The sequence below is a fragment of the Orcinus orca genome, chromosome 8, assembly GCF_937001465.1.
Source record: "Orcinus orca chromosome 8, mOrcOrc1.1, whole genome shotgun sequence".
Taxonomy (NCBI): Eukaryota; Metazoa; Chordata; class Mammalia; order Artiodactyla; family Delphinidae; genus Orcinus; species Orcinus orca.
This window is the reverse complement of record NC_064566.1, coordinates 37,350,952-37,370,685: the sequence shown is the minus strand read 5'-3', so window position 1 is coordinate 37,370,685 and position 19,734 is coordinate 37,350,952. Positions and strand designations below refer to the sequence as shown.

The 19,734-nt window shown below is 52.4% G+C and overlaps 1 protein-coding gene across 1 annotated transcript; it reads right to left on the bottom strand.

Moving 5' to 3' along the window:
• Window positions 1-39: 39 nt before the first annotated feature.
• On the bottom strand, window positions 40-18,164 carry IGSF22 (immunoglobulin superfamily member 22). Its single transcript, XM_004263908.3, has 22 exons — window positions 18,056-18,164; window positions 16,379-16,510; window positions 16,033-16,169; window positions 14,719-14,818; window positions 14,597-14,636; window positions 14,215-14,389; window positions 13,428-13,541; window positions 12,738-12,900; window positions 11,812-12,084; window positions 10,599-10,883; window positions 9,752-9,876; window positions 9,522-9,663; window positions 9,071-9,367; window positions 7,663-7,965; window positions 6,700-6,873; window positions 6,359-6,487; window positions 5,422-5,718; window positions 4,833-4,921; window positions 4,447-4,639; window positions 3,038-3,337; window positions 1,907-2,236; window positions 40-542 (listed from the first exon to the last, which is right to left on the bottom strand). The coding sequence occupies exons 1-22, from the start codon at window positions 18,162-18,164 to the stop codon at window positions 472-474; spliced, it is 3,978 nt and encodes a 1,325-aa protein (XP_004263956.1). The 3' UTR covers window positions 40-471.
• Window positions 18,165-19,734: the final 1,570 nt, after the last annotated feature.

Below are 19,734 nucleotides of genomic sequence, written 5' to 3'. Positions count from 1 at the left end.
ACTGAAGAGGCAAGGTCCTGATCCCTTCCAACCCCTGAACTCTGAAGACATACCTACCTGGAGTGAAGAAATGGGAAGGGCAGGATGGGGAGAAAGATGCAGACTGCCCTCTATGCCCGGAGGGAGAGCAGGGTGCAGTGTGGCTGTGGAGGAGGGGAAGGCAAGGCGAGGCCCAGTCAGAAGGGGGCTGGTCGTTCCCCATGTGGGTGGGTTTGGACCGAGCAGGGGTCGTGGTTCTGTGTATCCCCATCCTACGCCCACGTCTATCTCCTTGGTCCCTGCTGCACACCATGGTTAGGAACAGGCACAGGCGCACTCACTCAGTTTATTGTCCCATGCCTTCACTGAATGTTTACATTGACAAGCACCACAGAGGGAACCAGGTCTCTCTCGCTGGGACCACACAGAGGATGGGCCAAGAAGCCCCACGCACATCACAGCATCCTCCTGATGCCTGGTCTGGGCTGGAGCTCACATAAGGTACTTTGATTTCTTCTGCAGACTCTCAGTGACGGAGGCTAGAATTGCCTTGTCATCTTTGTCTGAAAGAGCAAAGCAAGTATTTGTTAGTATGAATGATGCTGGGGTAAGGGAAACTCCAAATTGCCGGACTTGCAGTCGCTATGCAGGAACCAGGGGCTGGACCCTGCCCGGAATCCTCAGTCCTTGCCAGCCCCAGTCTCCCAAGGTCAGCTGGGTGTGTGGGGCCAAGAGCTGCCAGTTATTCGGCATTTCGTATTTGCCACGCATTGTGCCAGGAACTTCTGTGCACTATCTCATTTAATCCTCATGACAGCCCTAAGCAGTACATGGGGAAACAAGCTCAGAGTGGCTTGCCAAGGTCACATGGCTGGTGAGTGTTGGAGCCAGGGCCCTGTGCCCATGTGCTTACAACCAGAATTAAGTTGTCAGGGATCTCTCTAGCTGTGGAATGAGAGCTGGATGACTCCCACAGGGCCTTCCCTGGCCTAGTTCTGTTACACAGTTCAGCAGCCACTGTGGAGGCATCATCTCAATGCCAGACACTTAGCTGAGTACTTGAGAGACAGAGCAACAGGACCAGGTCCTTTCCCCAGAGAAAGGCATCTATAACAGGATGAAAAAAAAGGCATCTGTAACATGGAAACCATGGACACCAATAGTGTGCCATGGAGACTTCAGAGAGTGGCAGAGGATAAGGCTGGAGAGGTAGATGGTGGGGGGGGGGCTTGTTGATTGTGATTTTTATCTAAAGGATCATGGGAAAGCTAGGAGGGAGTTTAAACAAAGAGGAGCAAAACAGGTCATCTTTGCATTTAGACAGTTCATGCAACTGGCTGTTTAGCTGTGAAGACAGTAGAGTGTGTAGGAAGAAACAGAATACTTCCCCTATATGTGCACCCATGAGCAGAAACATAGCACACGTATGTGCAGAGGGAGGGCCTCCCTCCACTAGGTTCCCTTCAGTGCCTCCCATCTATCCTTATCTCAGACCAGTAGTCTTCAATTTTGGTTGCGCATCAGAACCACTTGCAAAATTTGTAAACATAAAGATTCCTTCCAGAACCCTGCCAGGGAGATTGCGATTGGTAAGTCTGGTTTAGGCCTGATCACTGGCGTCTTTTTCAAATGCAAGTCTAGGCCCACCAAGGGTTGCAAACTACAGACTACTGAGGGATTGCCAACTCCCAAGTGTGCAGGGGCCAGGCACATAACAAATGACATCGAGAAGATGGGACAGTGGTACGAACTATGGCCGGTTGGAGAATGTTTACACCACCCCATGTCAGATTAAATAAAACCCTGCGCCAGCCATAGGAAAAGAGCTGATCAACGGCTCAGGAGGCCGCCATTTTGCGCCTCCGCCCCACGCGGGACACAGCCAGGCACCCTCACCGTCCCGGGCCGGCCGGCGCTGCACCCTCACCGTAGACGGTGAGCGTGCAGCTGCTGCGGTCCTTGCCCAGCTCGTTCTCCACCACTACGCTGTACTCTCCGCTGTCCTTGAGTGTGCAGGTGGGGATGACGATGGTGCACACGCCGCTGGTGGAGTTGTACCAGAACTTGGAGTTGGCCGTGATGTTGACGTCGCCCTTGTAGAGGGTCACGGTGGGCCGTGGGTTCCCAAGGAAGGCGCAGGTCATGGTGCAGTCCTGGCCGCGCAGCACGGTGTGCGGCTTGAGCGGGGTCAGGAAGCGCGGCGCGTGGCGCCAGTCTTTCTGCTGATACGGCTTCAGCTTGGCGCTCTGGTCCTCGGCTGCGCCCGGATGGGACACGAAGGGCGGTGAGCGCACACCAAGGCCCCCATCCATCGCGCGCCGGCTTAGTGCTCCTAAGACGCCCCGGAGACCCAGCTCACGGAACCCCGAGGACCTGGGTTAGATTCCCACGCGCTATCAACTCTGGGGCCCCGACTTTATACTGGTTCCTAAGGTTCCCCTTCCGCCACCCCCCCACCCCCATGGGTTCCAAGACCTAAACCAGGTCCGCGGGGTTTTACGCTTTTCCAGACCCGGGCGTCCTAGACTTCTTTCCAGCCGCCAGCCTCCGGACCCGAGCTGTTATCTGGCCTTTAACTCCCCATCCAAGCTTTCCCCAACGCCTTCGCAGCCTCCACGGTCTCTGCTTTCTCCAATTTAGGCCCTCATTTCAAGATTCCCGCAGCTATCCTTACCCTTAATGCCCTCCCTCCAGGGTTTCTGGATGTCATCCCTGCTCCCTGGACTCTCCCTGAGTCCTCAGTCAGGACCTCAGTCAGCCTCTCAGCTCCATAACCCCTCCTCACCCTCCGGCACCCCACTGTCATCCCCGCCCCCAAGGGGACCTCCCCACCCCACCTCCGCGTTAGTCCCACCCCTCAGTGTACCCCCAAGGAATCTCCTCCCCTAGGCTTCCAGACCTCTGCTTTTCTCCCCAGGGTCCCCGATGTTAATTAACCCTCTCACCTCAGTGCTCCTCAGATTTTACCTCAAATCTTGGGTACCCCTTGCAACCCTTATTTCATTCCCGCCATCAGGGATCCCAGACGTTACCTGAACCCCCAAGTCCCCAGACTCACTCTTGTCCTTGTTGACGAGCCAGGTATCCCTGGAGTCCAGCGGGTCGCTGTCACCGATTTCGTTCCGGGCCAGCACCCGGAAGTAGTACTTCCTGCCGGGGAGCAGCCCGGTCACCGTGTACTTGTTGCTGAAGACGTGCTCGGCCACAGTGAACCAGGTGGCGGTGCTGGCATCCCGCTTCATGATGACGTAGTGGGCCTCGCTGTCCTCCTGCACGTCGGGGCTGTGGTTCCAGGTCAGAGTCACCGTGTTGGGGACCTCCTCGAACAGCTGCAGGTTTGTGGGTGGCTGCGGAAAATCTGGAAGGGTCCGAAGGTCCATCAGCCACCCTGGGGGCTGAAGTATCGTGCCCCCACCCCCGCTACCTGCCAAGCCCTAAGGAGGATGGGATGGGGCACCTTACCTTCTTCTCTCAGGCAGCTGGGGGTCTTGGAGTCAGAAAGAACTATTTATGAAGTGTAGCTCTGCCATTTACTAGCCCTGTGAACTTTGGCAAGTTACTTATCTTTTCTGAGACCCATTTCCTCATTTGCAAAATGAGGCTAACAATAACTATCATGGAAATGTTGCGTAAAGTGCCTGGCATGTAGGATCTGTTCAATAAAAGTTCACCCGTTCTTCTCTTGGGGGTTTAGGGCTTTATTGTAAAGCTTCCAGCCGTCTCTAAGAGGCCACCCAATTTGGGGGGGCTGTTATGATTTTAATGGAGAGGGGTACAAAATGCATCAATGCAGAAGAATGTGTCACATACTCTTTGGCATAGTGACTAATGTAAATTTAATAATACACAATGTGTTAAACCTCAAAACCTACAAAGTTTCCTGCAACCTAAGATAATGAAAAGGCTCTTTCCAAAGTGTTTACTCACCACCTTTATTATTAAAATTCTAAATATCTGGGGGGACGGAAAAATAACAGAAGGCTCATTTCAGCTGTGGTTCAAGAATTCTAATGAAGCTGGATGGCAATGACAATGTGGGACTGTGAAGCTCCCCCCAAAAGGCTTTCTCGGTGACCACATCACAAACTTTAAAAGTATTTCCAATAACATATAGGCAAATTACCCCAAGTTTTAATGGATTCCTCTCCATCTGTCCCTCCTGCCTCTTACCCATTTTCTGCTCTCTCTATGCTCACAGACCCTACTCTGCGTATGCCCCGAAGCTCTCCACATATGACTGAGACTGAAACAAGGGCTGGGTCCTAGTTCAATGCCTCTGGGGCTTCAAGACACTGAGAACAAGTGAAAACAACCCTCCGCATTAAGGCAAAGGCTGATAAAGTCTTGCTTTGTGGTGCCAAAGAAGCCTTGACTACCTTAAGGCATGACCTTACAGTGGTAGGGACTCAAGCAGCCCTAGGGAGCGTGTGCAGCGATGCCTCCCCAGGCCTCTACCTGTTGTCATACCTGCCACACGCACGTGGATGTCATGGTATGCCTCTCCGAACTCATTCTGGAGCAAGATGCGGTACACCCCTGAGTCGGAGCGCTTGGTGCTGCTGATGAGGAACTGGGAGTGGTTTTTGCTCTTGGTGATGGCTTCCCTGCCCTTGGTGGGCACGCCATCCTTCAGCCAGATCACGTTGGGTGGTGGTGAGCCCTGGGTGGTGACAGGAGATGGCACCAGGGGTCACCTGGGTGGTATTTGGGGGCAGGCCCTATCCCACTGTCCAGGAGTCTCCTGCCAGGCTCTGAGGCCAGGGGTCTGGCGAGGGGCAGAGGCAGAGACTATGAGAGCTGTAGCAGCCAACTTGGTTAAGTGGTGGGCGTCTGGGGGCCAGGGTAGGACTCACAGAGAAGGCGGCATGGATGCAGAGGGCTATCCCAGCGCGAACCACCATGTGACTTTTCAGCCGGGCACTGAGGTCAAACTTGGGAGCAGCTGAGATGGAGGAGACAGAGATGGGAGCATGGAACACTCTTTCCAGAAGACTTAGCTTTAAGCCTCCCCTCCAAAGCTTTTCCCAACCCCTTCTCCTTCATGCTCTCACTACAGGCCATACAGACATCTAGCAACCCTGCGATGCTGTGAAGCATTTATTTATTTTTTCTCATCTGTCTCCCTCTATTATTACATAAGACTCTTTAGGGCAGGTCCTGTGTTTTATTTTTTTCTAAATCCCTAACACCTCCCTTGGCACACAGTAGATACTATTCGGCACACAATGAGTGGGGTTTTGGTTTTTGTTTTGTTTGTTTGTTTGTTTGTTTTTGGCAGGGAAGGCCCTGGGGTTATCCCTAGCTCTGTCCAGGCACAAGCATGGACGACTCTTTCTTGATCACAGCATTGCCCAGTTTTCTCCTGTGGGATGAGGTCCCAGAGAGGAAGGTGTGGAGCTAGGATGTTGGGGCCTACACTCCAGCCCTGTCTGCATCCCTCACCTGGTGGTGGCATGGCACGGACCCCCTCGTCCAGCTCCACAGGCTCCCCACACCCAGCCTCGTTCACAGCCCGGATTCGGAAGAAGTATTTCTGCCTCTCGGTGAGGCCTCCTACTGTGTAGCAGGTGCCCGAGACGGGGATCTTTGTGCACTTGGACCACTCCTTGGTGTCTTCGGCCCGCATCTCAAGGATGTAGCCGGAGGGTGGGTCTCCCTCGGCAGGCTCCAGCCAGGCCAGGGAGATGCTGGAGTTGGAGGAATCCGACACATGCAGGCCCTGCACCAGGCCCGGGGGTTCTGCGTGACACAGACAACTAGTCAGCCCCCAGATTCTTCTCCACTCAACGCCATGCCCAATTCCTGCACTCAATACCCCTGAAACTTAACTTTCAACACCTCTACCTTCAACACTCACAGTTAAAACGCTCAATACCCAGGCTTTCACCTTCAACAACCTCTAAATTTAATTCTCTCAGTCTCAATACTTTCACCCTTGAAGTCAAAACCCTCCAAATTCAATATACACTATACACTCAACCCCTCTGTATTCAAAACTCTAGCCTTTAGCTCAGCCCTCTGCACCACACCCATTCATGCGTGATATCCCCATCTCACCACCTAAGCTCAGCACCCACCCAACCACGTACCCAACACCCCTGCTCAATCCTCAAACATGCTTCTACTACCTCACCTAACCAGACATACTCAACATTTGATAAAAACTTTTTTCCACCCAGCTCCTCGCTGTCCCTGACTCTCAATCCTTATTTGCTGGCTTTCTCTTGTGCGTGAATCTTGTCCCTCTATCAGGCTGGCGGCTCCCAGAGAGTGGAGACTGTGTGATCCACTCCTGTTAGACTTTCCCGGGAAGAAATCCTCTTTCTACCTCCAATGGCTAATTCCACTATGTGTTGGGGCCTGGCAGCACCATACTCACTGACAGGGTCCTTGGCTACCACTGAGCTGGATGGCATACTAGGCTGTCCAGGGCCTGCCTTATTCACAGCTACAACTCGGAATTCATATTCTGTGTCCTCCAGGAGACCATCCACAGTGTACTTGGTGCCTGAAATGGGAATTTGAGGGGTAATGAGGCCAGGGGTGGTCCACGTGGTAGGAGACCATAGAGTGAGTAGATGTGGAAGAGGGGGTCATGAGATGCTATGAAAACCCACAAAGGAGTTGGAGGAGGGAGTATGTTCAGAGCAGCACGGGTACATGGGTCCACCCAACAAAGTCTCCCTTGGTCCCTCCTGGGCCTTTGTCCCTCGACCTCACCCTGGATGGGGTCCTTGTTGACTGGCACCCACAGGTTACTGCCTTTCTTCCTCCACTCCACAATGTAGCCGAGCACTGGGGCTCCCCCATCTTGGGTGGGGGCGTTCCATGTGATGGTCACAGCCTCTTTGGTCACGTCAGTCACTTGGGGCTGGGAGGCAAGACCAGGGGGCTCTGTGGGAGAGAGAGAGAGGGCAGAGGTTAGGTGGGGGAGCATGTAGACAGTTGCCCACCCCATGCTGAGCTCTGGTTCCTTCCTTAAAAAAACTTAAGCCAATGATTAACTCTGGTTGCACATTAATGTCATGTGGGAAGTAAAAAAAAAACCCCAAAATACCACCAAAAACTAGTGTCTGGGTCCTGTGTCCTGATATTCTAATTCAGCTGGCCTAGGGTGGAGACCAGGAATCAGCATTTTTTAAGAGACCTCAAGTGATTCTAATGTGTAGCCAAGATAGAGAGCCGCCAACTTGAATTTTCCAACCTGTGGCATCCCCAGTGGCACAGTTTTTAATGTACTGTCTTGACACACAGAAACATGGAGATCAGTTGGGAGGAGTGTAGCAAGTAATTAACTAGTGATCATAATTAAAATGCCAATGTTGTCAAGGGTTTTCTTTGGAAAAAAAATTAGAGTGGATTCAAGGCTATCCCTAAAGTAACATTACTCTCCCTTGGATATGGGATGATTTCTGGAATGGAGAAACAAGTGGAGTTATCTCCCTGGAACTGTGCACAGTTCTGGAGGTACCCACGGGAGTGTGTTGTGCATGTGATCTGACTGGAAAAAGTTGACAATTCCCGTCCAAAACGATCTTCTGCTCTTACTCTAGAAGCCATCTGTCTCGTGGGGCAGCTAGAGATGACCCTGCGGAATCTCCCACAGACCAGCACTCCTCACCGGCTGAAGGTCCCCACGGTGGCCCCTGAGGTCCCCATTGAGCACGGGGCTATCTCACTGACCAATAGGATTTCCTGCAAACACTTCCTCTGTCTCCAGCGGGTCGCTCACTCCTTCCGAATTGACGGCCAGGATACGAAACTGGTAGGCCTTCCCCTCTTCCACCTTGTTGGTGGAGAATTTGGTGACTTTGCTGTCCACCTCACCAATCTTAATCCAGGACTTCTTGCCGACTGCCTTCCGTTCCACTATGAACTGTGTTATAGGCCGCCCGCCGTTGTCCTTCGGGGCCTTCCACTTCATGTGCACACAATTACCCGAGAGCTCCAGGAACTCCACCCGGCCTTGGGGAGGCTTGGGACGGTCTAAGGACAGAAGAGAGCATCAGAATGTCTTCGGAGCAAAGGGCCAGAAGGGCTTCATCCCAATGGTTGGAGGTCCACCAGACTGAGACATAGCTAGATTCTGAGCTTTGCGGATCCCTTGCCCTTCCCTCTGTCACTGTTTTCCTAAGACTTGCCCAAATGTCTTGATCCCTGCCCCCCCGAGATTCCTGTCCGCCTAGGAATGAGTGAACTGGACCTGAGGGACCCCCGTCTCAGCTAATTCCCACTTACCTCTTCCAGACAAGGTCTCCCCTCCTCTCAGCTTCCAGAACTCCAGTACTTTCTTTTATTACAGTTTATTTTATAATTACATGTCTGCCGGTTTTTATCCCTTTTGGGTTGAGGGACTGCTGGGGATAACTCATCCCTGTGTCCTCAGTACTGAGAACACAGAGGAGGTGCTCAGTCATACTGCCAAACTGAATTGGAACCCAACCCATCCAAACCCACAGCTTGATGGAGATGCAGGTGGAGGAGGTGATGCTGGTGTGTGTGTGTGTGTGTGTGTGTGTGTTGCATGTGGAATATGAGTTCACTAAGGCCAGCTCCTCATGTCTTTCCTTAACTTTATGTTCAGACCCATCCCAAATACCATTTCCACCCTCATTCCATCTTTCTCTCCAATTTCATTCTATCCTCAACCCTATCTCACCTCCCCTCACTCCATTTCACTTCCAACTCCAATATTCTTCGCAATGAACCTCACTTTCATCCTAAATGCCACCTCTCTTTTACCTCATTTCCACCTTACTTCCAACCACATCCTCATCTCCAACTCAGTTACAATACTTCAGCAACATCTGAAGGTCAAGTACGTGCTGTGCACTCTGCAATAGTCTTTAAATTCACTTGAAATAGGCACTTTAAAAAAACCACCCTGAGAAGCTGAGGCTCAGGAAAGATGAGAAGCTGAGGCTCAGGAAAGTTAATGGACTTGCCCAAGGCCACCTAGTTAGGAAGTTAGGAAATGGGCTTCTTCTGGCTGCAAAGCCAGCACTTCATTCCCATTCTCAACCCGAACTCCAGCTCTCTCCTCAGCCTGCGTGGCGCCCCCAGCCCAGCCGAGCCAGGGTCTTGGCCTCACCCAGCGCGCTGAGGTGCAGCGTGGCTGTGGCGGAGCCATGGTCATTCTTGAGCTTGAGCATAATGATGCCACTGTCCTCCCGCGCGCAGTTCGAAATGGTGAGCAGCGCCTGGTCTTCCCCACGCTCCATCGACACGCGTTCCTCCTCCGTCACCTCCATGCCGTCCTTGTACCACGTCACTTTGGGCAGCGGCTTTGCCCGGAAGGGCACTTTGATGTTCGCGGTGTGGCCCACCTTCACGGTCACCGGGTGCGCGGCCAGTGCCTCCAGTACCGATGGGTCGATGGTTGGAGGATCTGCAGGGAGGGGCGGCAGGGAAGGCTCGAAGAGCAGGGACGCGGGAGGAGCCGAGGGGTGGAGGAGGAGCCCATGGGGGATGGGGGAGGAGCTAGGAGTAGGTGGGCGGGCCAGGCGTGGTCTAGCTTTGTCCATAGTGGGCGGCGACCTTACCTGCAATAAATACCGAGGCTTCGCTCTCTGCACCCTTGGCCCTGAATGTGTACTTGCCCTCGTGCTCTGGCCCCATATTGGGGAAGATGAGCTTGTGTACCGCACCCTGCTTCACGATCTGCGCGCCGGTCAAGTCCGTGATCTGCGGGGCGAGGGGCGGTCATGACTGCGAGTGTATGCCCGGTCGACCCCTTCATCCTTCATTCCCTTCCCTGGCCCCTGCCTCGGACCTCCTCGGCATCCTTCAGCCACACGCCATCCACCTTTTCGTCGTTCAGCACTACGCACAGCTCAGCCGGGCTCCCGGTGGCCGCGTGCACGTCGGACGTCCCGCTCTTCACGGTGGCCAGCCGCTCTCGAGAGAAAGGGGGCAGGGGTTGGGTTAGGGTATCGGGGTGGAAGGGACTTACGGAAAAAGGGCTGGTGGCATCTATCAAAATCATTTATGATGAGCAAGATGTTTGGAAATGGGCAAGTGGGTGATGGTCGGTGGGGGCATTAGAGCAGGTAGGTGGGGGGCGGTTGGGGAAAAGTCAATGGCATTGGGAAATGGCAACTGGGAATTCTGGGAGATGGCTAATGGGGGGCTGATCATCGGAGGATGGTCAGTGGGGACATAGGATGCTCAGGTGAAGAAGGGGACTAGATGGTGGGATGCAGGTGGTTAATGGAGTTGGGATATTTAGCTGGTTATGCTGTTCTGTGGGATGCCCAGCGTTTATTGGGAGTTGAGGGTGGTCAGAGTCAGTGAGGAGTGGTCAGGGATAGTGAGTAGGGGCTGGTCAGGGTCTAGGGGTGTGGGGTGACCAGGTTTGCTGGGGATGGTCAGAGTCTGGAAGTAAAGGATGGATGAAGTCAAGGGACTGGGGATAGAGTTCAAAAGATGAGGGATGGTCAGTGTCTAGGAGGTAGAGATGGTCAGAATTTGGGAGATGGGGGTGGTCAGAGTGGGGAGGTAGAATTAGATCATGGTCTGGAGGAGCATTGAAGTCAGTCAGGGGACTGATGGGTGTCCACAGTAGGAAACTGTTAGGGCTGGGGGCTTGGTCAGTGGGGACTGACAGGGTGGGCGTATACCTTCCACAGTGACTACAGCAGTACTGCAGTATTCCATGGGGTCCCCATCCTGCATGGCCACCACAGTGTACTCGCCACTGTCACTGAGCTGTGCATCCTCGATGACCAGCTCCGCTCGCTTGCCCTCATGGTTCATGCTGTATTTGGAGCTACGCTCCAGCAGCTGTCCGTCCTTCTTCCAGCGTAGGGTCACATTCTTGGATGTCAGCTCACATTCAAGGCACGCACAACTCCTCTCTTTCACACGCACGTTCTTGAGGGTGCTCACAAACTTTATAGGGATGCCTATGGACAGACAAACAAACACTTGGTCCTGCTCCCAACCTCCTTCTCTGCATCTAGATGCTGCCCTGATCCTCTTTTTGACCCTAGAAACCACAGGGCCTTGTGACATGAAGTGTGTACCCGACTCACAGAGGTACCCGGCAGGGAGGGTCCCAGCTCTGCCTCTTGCTTGCCAGTGACTGTATGCAGTGCATTCACTCCCTAAGTCTCACTTTCCTCATATGTAAAATGGGACAACAGCTTTTACCTCCTCACAGCACTGCAGGCAGTATCTCTAATGTCCCCTTGGAGCTCCAGCCATAATTGCATTGTCTCTCTGGTGTCTGGGCCTTTACACATGCTATTCCCTCTCCTGAGAATGTCCTCTTCTCTTGCCCCTTCCCTGAAAACTGAATTCCTTTTTGTTTTACTTGGTAAAGCTTTGCCGTCATCTCATCATATCCTTTTTGACATTGCCACGTGGTACCTCTTCTCTGGGTTCTCACAGCCTCCATGTCTCCCTCAATCACAGCAATGATTGTTCCATGTCACTTGTGTCAAGAGTGGTTCACATGTATGACCCACCATCATGTGCAACTCTCCAAACTAGGTATAATATAAGAATGTAAGTAGTCAAGAGTGATGTGCTATAATATATGATATTAGAGCCATAAAGGCTAATAATTTCTTGACCTGTGATCTCCCAGCCGATAGTAAGATCCTAGAGTGTCTTGACTCCTTGCTTAAGAACTTTTGTTCTAATTCCATTTCCACACCTGCTTCTCCCACTAGACTAGGAATTAGCAGAGAGAACTCTCTATCTTTCTAGTAGCCATCAAAGGGCCTTGCAAGGAGGAGATGGACAGATACATGGATGGATGGATAGATGCTTACATGGAGGTTGCTGTGGCATGAAGCCCACCCCTCAAGCTCTGGCCCAAACACTCACGGTCAATAGTGAGCTGGGCCTTCTGAACCAGGTCCCCCACCTCGGCAGAGAACTCGCCACTGTCACTGAGTCTGGCATCCTTAATCTTAAGCGTGTGGGTCAAACCATCCTCAGACACAGTGATTTCATACTTTTCATCCCTCTTCAGCTCCTTTCCATTGAACTTCCACACAAAGTTGGGCACTTTCTTGGAGAGGTGGATCTCAAATACAGCTGTCTGGCGCTCCATCACCTTCATTGGCTTCATCTCTCCCAAGAACTTCAGAGGCTCATCTGCAGCAAAGAGTAGGAGGGGCATTCATTGGGCTGTATCCCTGATCCCTCCTGAGGGGCAGGATGGTGAAGGGGGGGCATAAAGACTCAGGTGTCATCGGCGTTCTGTAGCCCACAGTTGGGGAAAGCATCCTTCTTTCCTTCTGCTTGTGAATCCTAGAGTCTCCTCCCATAATGTTCATATGGTCTCCTCCCCAGTAATGTTAACAGCAATTTTAGAAAGAATATTTCTCTATGTGATTTTAGATATGCACCAGGCACTATTCTAGCCATTTTGCACATATTAAAGCATTCAGGTAGACTCTACCATTATTTCCCATTTTACAGATGGGAAAACTGAGGCAAGGAGAAGTTAAATCACTTGCCCCAAATACACAGCTCATAAGTGACAGAAGCTGGGCTTTGAACTCCAGTAGTTCAACTCCAGAAGCTGTACTCTTAACCACTATGCTACACTGCCCCACAGCACTTTATCTCATAGTCCTCTCCCTTATACCCCATGTCTCTCTCCGCCATTAACTCCCATTCTCATGCAATCTGTGCACAGCCCCATGGTCCTTCCTCCCATGTCCCCATGGACCCCATCCTTGGATATTCCTCTGCCCTGACCCTGACTGTGTCCTCCTTGTGCTGCCTGGTGCCCACACTCTTACCCAGCACTGTGAGCTTTGCACTTATCCTCTTGTTGTCCACGGACAGGCTGTAGGTGCCTGCATCGTTCATGTTCACGTTGGTAATGACCAGCATGTACTTGGTGCCCACCTGCTTCACGTCATACTTGCCCAGGGAGTACTGGATCCTCAGTGGCTCATTATCCTGCCTCATGGAATAGGTAGAAAAGCTGATGAAGGGGTTTAGGAGGAGATTTCTAGAGGTCTCCATTCCCCAAAGCCAGCCTGAGCTGGAAGGTGCCGTATCTACCTCTCTAAGATCCTCAAACACACTCAGAGGCCCCTAAGATCTCTCTAGCCTCATCATCTGGCTCGGTGGGATCCAGGGTCTCTGCCTCTCCCGAGGCCCGAACTCTTAATATGCGTGAGTTCACTAGATACTTTCTCTTAGAGGCCCATCTTCAGTGACCTGCAGGACTAATCCAGCCTTTTCAGATGGGTAGACTGAGGTATAGAGAAAGGGAAGTAACTGTCTCAAATCAAACAGCAAACTGGTGGAACATCTAAGAATAAAGCCCAGCTCTCATCCAGTTTCAACCATACCACATGGCATCCTTTTGATGGGATGGAGGAGAGGAAAGGGCTTATGGGTAATGAGAGGGTCTTGGAAGGAAAGGGGTGCAGAGAAAAAATGATATTCCAGGGTGGGCCCTTCCTAGGTGCTCTCCCCACCTTGATCCATGTCATTTTGACATTGGGGTCCTTCAGCTCCATTATGCAGTCAAAGACCACCGTGGTATCCACCTTGGTCTCTCTGTCTTCCAGGGGCTTCAGAATCTGGATGGTCTGAGAGATTGTGGTAACAAAAAGGCAGGTGTCAGAGGCATCTGGAATCTGGAATCTGCCCAGACTGTGTCTCCAGTGCTGGAGGAGCCCCCTGAAGGTCTGGGGAGAAATGACTAGGCTGATTAGATAACTGTGCTCCCCGCCACCCCCCTCCCCCTACAACGAACAACTTGAAGATTTAGGGGGAAACGGGTACGATAAGGGAAGAGAAAGGAACCACCATTTGCGGAATAGTCACTATGTACCTGGGCCCATTACATAGGCCTTCTAATTCCAGTGTAGATGCTTAACAGTTATGAGTTGTTGAGTGACTAAATGAGAACACCACCACAAAAACAAATGAAAAAGGAAAGTATAATTTTCATTTTGCAGATGAAGAAACAGGATCAGAGAGACCCCCAAGTTCACTCAGTTAATAAGGCAGTAGAACCAGACTTTGAACCCAGGTCTGTCTGACTCCAAAGTCCATGCAAATACATTAGGGAGCAGTGAAGAGAAAAGAGGTAGAAGGAGGGTGACCTGAGTTCCTTGCCTGCCCTTGCAGTAGAGAATGCCCTTGAGTACGCACGTGCGTGGTGGGGAGACCTTGCCACCGGGAGTCACACAGGCACTAGCACTTTCGGTAAGGCCCAGCCCCTGGCCTGCAGCTCCCTGCTCCCTGATGGGCACTGACCTCTACTTCCACTTTCTTCATCCCTTTGAGTTTCTTGAGCAGTCCCCGGAAGTCTGTGAAACCATACTCCATGCAGGTCTTCTCAAAGTCCTTCTTGGGCACCTGGGACAAAATCTCCAGCATCTCTTTCTCATCCGTCACCTTCTTCTGCTGCTTCTTGGGGGGAGGGGGTCCCCTGGAAGGAAGTGGGTGCCAAACTTGGACTTAGTGCCTTTCTCTGAAGACAGAGGGGGCCTCTCCCAACCATGAGATGCTCCTCCCTACTCCATGGATTCTTGGAGGCTGGGCCATTAACTCAGGGGGCTGTTGAAAGGCCTTCCAGAAGCTCTAGCCTGGAGGGTGGGGGGACCACACCCTAGGCAGAGGAGCCTCCCAGCCTCACCTCTTCCTCAACATCTTTCTGAAATCCAATTTTTCTTCACCTGAGGACAGAGAGAGGGACAGGGTCAGACAGAGGGAGTTTGGTCTCTAAGAGGAAAGGCCAGGAGAACGGGGCTGGCTCACCCTCGGTCACAAGCAAGGACACGGTGTAGATGGCGTCTGCATGGTCATTGCTTGCAATGCACTTGTAGTTGTCAGAGTCATCCGAGGTCAGTGGCTCCAGCTGGATCAGAGTCAGGCCATTAGCAGGGGAGGTGGGGAGGGAACCACAGGGGGACTGTCTGTGAGATGGGAAAGGAGGGTGTTTCTTTCGGGCTGGGGGAGGAGCTGAGTGCTGGATGTGTGTGTGGAGGATTGAGCAGCCTCTGTGATTAGGAGGTGCCAGGTAGCAGTCAGTGTGCGTGTGTCTGTTTGGAGCCTGATTCTGCATTGGATTCTCCCCCTTGGCTGTGAGCTCCTGGATGACAGGGACTTCCTCTGATAGGCAGCTTTATCTGCAGTTTCTGACACTGGGCTGAGTACGCTTTTATTCAACATGGATTTACTCCTCTGTACCAGGTATTGGCCTGAGCCCCTGAGGAAATGGGGGTGAACAAGGCTGCTCTGGCACCTGTAGAAAGGCACTTAGGTACCAGTGGGTTCCTGGAAAGTGCTTGCCGAATGAATGACATTGTGTAAGGAGTGGCCAGTGGCGGGGGCGGGGGGGGGGGCGCTCTGGGGCAGCTTGTGTGTGCTGTAGGGGCTAAGGGTCCTAGAATGCGCCTTCGGGAGGAGAAGGAAGCAACCAGCGTCTGTGGGGAGAAGGGAGGCTCTTCGCCTTTCACAGTGGGAAGTCCGGGCAGGATGAGGAACAGGAGTAATTATAGGTCTAGGTCTCCCAGGGACCCATCCCTCCCTCTCCTCAAAGGGTCTGGAGCCAGAGGCTGCATGCAGAAGATAGCTAGACCCTAGGATGATCGGCCCTTGGCATTGCTCTTCTGGAAGGTTCCCCTGAAGAGCCCAGGAACCCTCACCCTCACCTACACTCTAGGACCAGCCCCTCCCTCCGTGCCGGTCCGCTCCAGCTCAGCCTGGCTCCGCCCACCGTGGTCTTAGCCCCTTCTAGCCACGCCCATAGCTTTGGTTTCACGTTCCTTTTGGGCTCACTCACCTTCTGGAACCTCTCTTTCTCTTCCATTTGGTCTTGCCCCCTCCTTGTTCTGGCATTGTCCTAGCTCTGCCTTACCCCGCCCCTAATTTTGGTCCCCTGCTCACTCTGGCAACCCCCCAGCTCCTGACATGGTTTCTCTTATCCTGCCCCTCCTCTAGGGCAATGACAGCCCCTTTTCCCATCTCCCAGTTCTTGGGTCTCCATTGTGGATCTCTTGTTTGTGACAGGACCTGCAGCCCATGCCAGGGGTCCCCGCCTCCGACCTTATGGGTAACTGGACCTCGCACCTTCAGCACGTGCTCCTTGTTAACGCTGTCGTAGAATATCTTGGCGGACTCCTTGATGGGGGTGCCGCTCTCTCTCTTCCAGGAGATGTTGGGTTTGGGGTTCCCCTGCACCCGGACTCGGAACATGGCTTTATCCCCTGCAGTGGGCACAGGACCTATTTTTTCCCTCTTAGCCTCCAAGCTGCACCTTCTACCTGCTCCCAGCCCTGGGCAGGGCAGGGACCCTCGGCCCGACCCAGCCAGTGATTGTGTATTGAGAGGACAATGGTGGTGGTGGTGGAGGCTGGGGCACTGGGGAGGAAAGGGAAGCACCCAGGGGCCTGGGGAGACGCGGGGAGGGACGCACCCTCGGGCGCGGTGACCGGCTGAGGCTTATCCACGAACTCCGGGATGCTCTCGCCAGCAGGGATGTTGGAACTCCGGGTCACCAAGCTGAAGAACTCTGTGGTGCTGGAGGACTTCCTCGTCACGATTTCCTCTGTGGCGGCGGGCGAGAGGTCAGAATGGGCCACAGGCGGAGCCTAGCCTGGGATTGGAGGGCTGACCTTTTCTTGAGGGGACGGTGGAGCATTTTAGGTTAGCGGGGGGGCAGGACCAGCACTGGCCGAGAAACAAGGACCTTAAAGAGTCGGTGGGTCATTGTGTTATGGCAAATTTCAACCACTAGGGGAGCCAACGCCTCATCCACTCCCTGGTCAATCTTTATTGGGTCAAAGCCTTGAGTTCTACTTTTTTCTCTCTTAGACGGAAACTTGTCTTTGGGATTTTATGGGTGTCTTGGGCTTCTCTTCTGGAAGTTCTGGTCCCCCAGTAGCATTAAATAGTGACCAGAGTTCTAAAGGCTGCACCTGGTCTACACATGTTTTTTTATTTGACCTTTACAATGTTTAAACAAAAAATAGCCCTACATCTAAAAACAGATTTCACATAAAAATGCAGATTTCTGGATCCTCAGCACTGGACTCACATTCCCATATGGTAACAGAACAGTCAGTGGGAGGGAGGTGAAGAGTGACTGTCCCTTTAGATGGACTACATCCTGTCCAGTTCACCTCAGTCTTTTTTTCTGCATTTATGTTCCCTGCCTGGACACTATCGGCCAGTGGTTTTCAATGCTGGCTGAACGTCAGAATCCCCGGAGATCTTAAAAAAACAAAAAACAAAAAACCACCAGATTTAACCCTCTGACTCACATATCGCTGTTTTTTTTCACTCCCCTCTCCCCCCACTCCTACACTAAGATGACTCTGATGCGCAGTCAGGGCTGAGAATCGCTACTATAGTCAGTTGAGTTTGCAACTTCTGGTCTTGAGTCCCGGCTATTCCACTAGCTCTGCCTCACTGGCCAGGAGGAATTGGTGTACAGTGTTTATCTGGTCTTCACCTCTGTGCACAGAGGACTCTGAAGGAGGGGGCAATGACTGGGAGGACAGGAATTCAATATCCTGGTCCCTGGCCATCTTTTAATCACTTTCCTCTAGAGACATGACTAAAACAGTCTGTTCTGCTCTGAGACCATTTCTCAGCTTTCCCTTGGATCTGCCCTCCCCCAAGTCTGGTCCCCAAGGGCTGAGTGCCTGGAAGCTCAAGTCAGTTGTTTATGTGTTCATCTTCTCCCCACTGGCAGCTCCAGGTCTTCTCTTTCTTAAGTGAGGCAGGGCCAGCATTATTATTCATAGGTAGATAAGGTTGCTACCTCCCTAACTTCCTCCATGCCTGAAATTCTACCATCAGAGATGGTATTTGCCTATGGCTCTGATCTTAAGCAATTGAGAGTTCATCAATCACTCACACACATCCATGTGACTGATTTTTCCTAAGCTTTTTTTCTGGAGGTTGGATCTGTGGGTGAGCATCTGGCTGGCTAAGCTTTATCAAAGCACAGATTAGAAACACAGGTTGGGAAGGGTTGCTGGTGGTATCTTGGGCTCTCGAGGGGCCCAGCAGTCGCAAATACTGGAGGAAGAAAGGCTGCCCCTACCTGATTACTGACCCCCTCCTCCAGCCATCCCACTCTACTTGCCTCCCACGATCTTGGTTGTCTGGGAGAAGGTCTGCATGTCGGTGGTGGAACTGGAGAACTCCATGGACACGTGCTCCTGAAGCATCTCCTTGTGGTGAATGGTCGTCATGGTGACAGAAGGCATGGGCACTCACCTGGGAGGACCAGGGAGAGGATGAGGCCATGAAGGACAAGGAAGGGAGCAAGAGGGAGACTCAGAGATGTTCTTATGTGTGTGTGTGGTGGGGGGAAGGGATGGGACAGGTGGACACAGAGGGAAATGGCTGTGCACAGGAGAGGGTGAGGAGAGGTTGGGCAGCAAGCCTCTTCTCTCTGGCCTCTCTTCTCTTCCCTTAGTGTCTCCCTTTCCCTGGTTGGCTACAAGGACCAATGGGCCTGTCCCCCACTGACTAGTGCCAAACTATTCCAAGTACTTGGAGGGAGAGGAGGTAGGATTTAGACTTACCCAGCATACCCAGTAAGGCCCAGAGGGAGTTGAGGATAACTGCTGATAGCTACATGGCACTAGGGGGGCACTGCTGGAGGTTTTATCAGGAGAGGATGAAGTCAGACCTGAGAAGGAACTTCCTGACTAAGCCACACTGGAGCAGGCCTTGAAAGGAAACTGCGGATCTTCTTGCTGGGCCCTGGGGAACCCTGGCATTGGGGGAATGCTAAGACAGGTGACAAAGCACTGCTACAGCTCTGCTTTCGTTTGCGACATGGTAAAGATAGAGATTGAGTTTTTATTTCTTATACTCTTTTTTTGAATTGGTAATTCAATCATATAGTTAAAAAGTAAAACAATATAAACATCTATGTGAAGAGGCTCCCTCCGGCTCCCAAGCCCCTCCGTCTCCCAGCCCTCCCCAGCAGGTAACCACTTGTGGTCTCTGGGCTCCTTCTGGAGCTCCTTCATGCAAATATGAATATGTTTTTGTCTCTACTCTTTTTTAACACATAAGGTAGCCTATTATACACGCTATTCAGCCCTCTTTTCACTTTCTTCATCTTTCAGATCTTTCCATCCCAGTTTGTAAAGTTTCCCCATCCTTGTTAATAGCTACACAGTATTCCAACGAATGGGTATACATACCATCTTTTATTTAACCAGAGTGGAGGTTTTTAAACCTCTATTTTGTTTATGAGAAACTGATGTCAGAGAAATAACCTGTCCAAGGTCACCCGGACTAGAATCCTGGCCTCTTGACTCCCAGTCCAGTGTCCTTCCAGGGGACCCCAAAGCCTTCTTCCAAATTAGAAGGTTTGGGGCTAAAGTTAACCCCCTCATCCCATGATATCTCTCTGCCTGGCCTGCTTCTCCCTCCGGGTTCTGAGACCACTCCCCTGTCCCAGCTCCTGCTGTCCCACTCTGGGCTCAGAAGTTAGCAGATTCTGCCCCTTTCCTGAGGGAAGATGCAAGCCTTACCTTCGTGTCACCAATCCCTTGTAACCCTCGAAGGCTGTGTCCACCGCAGCTTTGGAGGTGCAGCTGGTGCCTGGGCTGTAGACTGACCAGTTTCCTTCCTCCTTTGCCCCAGCAATGGGGCCACCAGGAGTCACTGGTTCCTTAAGTATCTGGCCCCCTGGGGGCGATCCCTTACTCAGGCTCTGCAGCTGTCCCAGCGAGCTGGCACACTGCGTTGGGGGGTGGGGGGACTGAGGCCAGGGCTGGAGGAAACGTGGGGCAGGCAGGTGGC